This window comes from Nicotiana attenuata, unplaced genomic scaffold, assembly GCF_001879085.1.
Source record: "Nicotiana attenuata strain UT unplaced genomic scaffold, NIATTr2, whole genome shotgun sequence".
Taxonomy (NCBI): domain Eukaryota; kingdom Viridiplantae; phylum Streptophyta; class Magnoliopsida; order Solanales; family Solanaceae; genus Nicotiana; species Nicotiana attenuata.
In genome coordinates this window covers 83,813-86,737 of record NW_017674731.1, presented here as the reverse complement: position 1 = coordinate 86,737, position 2,925 = coordinate 83,813, and the positions used below count along the sequence as shown (strand labels likewise).

At 32.8% G+C, this 2,925-nt stretch overlaps 1 protein-coding gene across 1 annotated transcript; it reads left to right on the top strand.

The window, feature by feature from the left end:
- Window positions 1-135: 135 nt before the first annotated feature.
- LOC109219188 lies at window positions 136-800 on the top strand. Its single transcript, XM_019383628.1, has 2 exons — window positions 136-246; window positions 360-800. The coding sequence occupies exons 1-2, from the start codon at window positions 136-138 to the stop codon at window positions 798-800; spliced, it is 552 nt and encodes a 183-aa protein (XP_019239173.1).
- The last annotated feature ends 2,125 nt before the right edge of the window (window positions 801-2,925 follow it).

The window sequence follows — 2,925 nt, the reverse complement described above, 5'->3', positions numbered from 1 at the left end:
CATAAAGTACATATTTTCCGTAGATCTGATATCAATACAACTGAATATACTAAAAACATAGACTACAAAAACTATTGGAATACATCAGAATACAACTAAAAGCTGTATTATATGTAATTTTAATATGTATTGTCAATGCGTATGATTCTAGTGCTTTTGTTAGCATCCTGTTGCCTAAAGTACAGCAGACTTTTGATAAGTTCTGCACTTCTCACTGTTGATATTTTGCTGGATACAATATATGATGTATTCATATATATGCAAATATTTCAGTTGTATGTAACTTATTAATTCAACATTATACATTTGGTAATTCAGGAATATATATTCAAAACTTATATTTCTATTTTTATATGTAGGTGGTACCATCAACTGAATACTTACATACGGTTAACGATGGTGGGAGGAATTATACAGTCTGCCTGTTAGAGAGAAAATGTGGTTGTGGGAGGTTCGAAGTTGATGAATTGCCATGCCCACATGCTTGGGCTGTATTGAAGAGCAAGTTTCTAATGCCAGAAGAATATTGCTCTAACTATTACAAACCAAATACAATTGTAATGACATACGATGTACCAGTGTACCCGCTACTGGACAGAAATGACTGGAATATACCAGAACATGTTGCAAAGGAGGTTGTACTACCACCCAAATGGAAAAGACCTCCTGGAAGGCCAAAGAAGAAGCGAGATAAAACTTTAAGTGAATTGTTGCAGCCGAAAAATCAACATTCATGTAGCATATGTGGTCAGGGAGGACATAACAAGCGAACATGTAGAAATGCTCCACGTAATAAATAGTTAACACTCTGACATGTATTGGTGCTTCAACGATTTGTCAATACTTATGATGACATTGTCAAGTAATAAATTCTCATTGTCAAGTAATATATTCTGAAATGACTTTCGTGAATATTTTCTGAATACATGTAGTTGAAGTATTTTTATACAGTTAAATATATATGAACTATACAGTTGAGTATAATTGAGTATAGATGAGTACTAAAAAATACAACTGGATACAGCTGATGTATTGTTATGAAATAATACAGTTGAGTAGCACTGTTAGTAAATGAATACACCAAAATACAACTGAATATAGCTGAATAATACACTTAAATACAACTAACTACCGCTGAATAATACACTTAAATACAACTGAGTACATCTGAATATAACTGACTACGTACAACCTGTTTAATATATATGAAATTGTGTTCTTTAATATGTATTATCTGAACTTGAAAGATACATCTGAATGAATGCTGCTGAAACAACTGAATACAGCTGAATAATACACTTAAATACAACTAACTACTGCTGAATAATACACTTAAATACAACTGAGTACATCTGAATATAACTGACTACGTACAACCTGTTTAATACATATGAAATTGTGTTCTTTAATATGTATTATCTGAACTTGAAAGATACATTTGAATGAATGCTGTTGAATACAACTGAATAATACACTTAAATACAACTAACTACTACTGAATAATACACTTAAATACAACTGAGTACATCTGAATCTAACTACGTACAGCCTGTTTAATAAATTTGAAATTGTGTTCTTTAATATGTATTATCTGAACTTGAAAGATACATCTGAATGAATGCTGCTGAATACAACTGAAAACAGTTAAATACAATTGAATATAACTGAAACCAGAAAAAAATACAGCTGAGTTCTTTTATATAACCTACCATCAGCATACATAAAGTTTCTGACTTTGACATTGACATGTTCATTAACTAAAACCTGTTCAAGCAAAGTTACTTGGTATTAATACATACTTGACTCCTGTAAAATAAATATGTATTCAAAATGAAGAATAAGAATGAATACTTATGAACAAACCAGTGAAACAGTGATTGAAAAGTTGCAATTATCATACACGAACACTGTTGATAAAGTGATAAGTGTTTCAAACTAAATACCATCTAGACCAAAAACTACTCAAAACAGTATTCTTCTTGAAACTACACTATCTGCATCTTTGAATCTGACTCTAACATTATAATAACCTAAAGCTACGCTAACACTATCTGCATCTTTGAATCTGACTCCGTGATTTGCCTAGCAATCTTTGAAGGTGCGTCATTCTCGCTTATGGCATCAGCGTCTATCTTACGCATAGCATAGTCCCAGAGGAGAGCACCATATCTTTAACGGAGTAGAGTGGAATAAAATGTTGTTTGTGGAATCTCTCCAAGAGTGCTCAGAAACTCTGCATATGCTGCAACATGCACCCCACAATCCCTAAAAAATAATTGATTAAAACAATTAAAAATAATTCATACAGTTAGATTTGTACATAACATACAATATTGATGATTGAATACTTACATGCTCCCAGCTTTCTGTTGAGGCAGATCTGAAATAAATAAAACTTCAAAGGGATCATTATGTGACTTGTCAGTGTATGCTGAGTAAGCAGACCAATCTATGCCTTGACTATCTCTGTAAAAGCCACTGATTGATAGATACAGAGGTACAAGCTTAGCTAGTTTATCAATCTCAGAAACTACATAAGCATCATGACCTGCAAATCTGTACGAGTCATACACTTTGATACATCTCTCCTTGAATGAGACAACAACCAATACCCAGTGTAGTTTGTCCTTCAAGTTGACTGGTATCATGACATTATCCACAGTATGCCAAGGTACATTAGCATGCAATCTGTAGCATCTTATGTACTCACATACCACATCCTCTTCTTTGGCTACATTAGCATTACTATCTGTATCAGCATACCTGTCGAATATTTCAGTGATTCTTGTCTTGAATATACAATCAACAGTTGTATACTTGAAGTTGCTTGTTTGATTGTACTTTCCCTTCTTTCTCAAATAGTAGAATATGACGTCAATATGCTATACACAAAAGAGGTAAGTACATGGTGTGAGTCCAATTAAT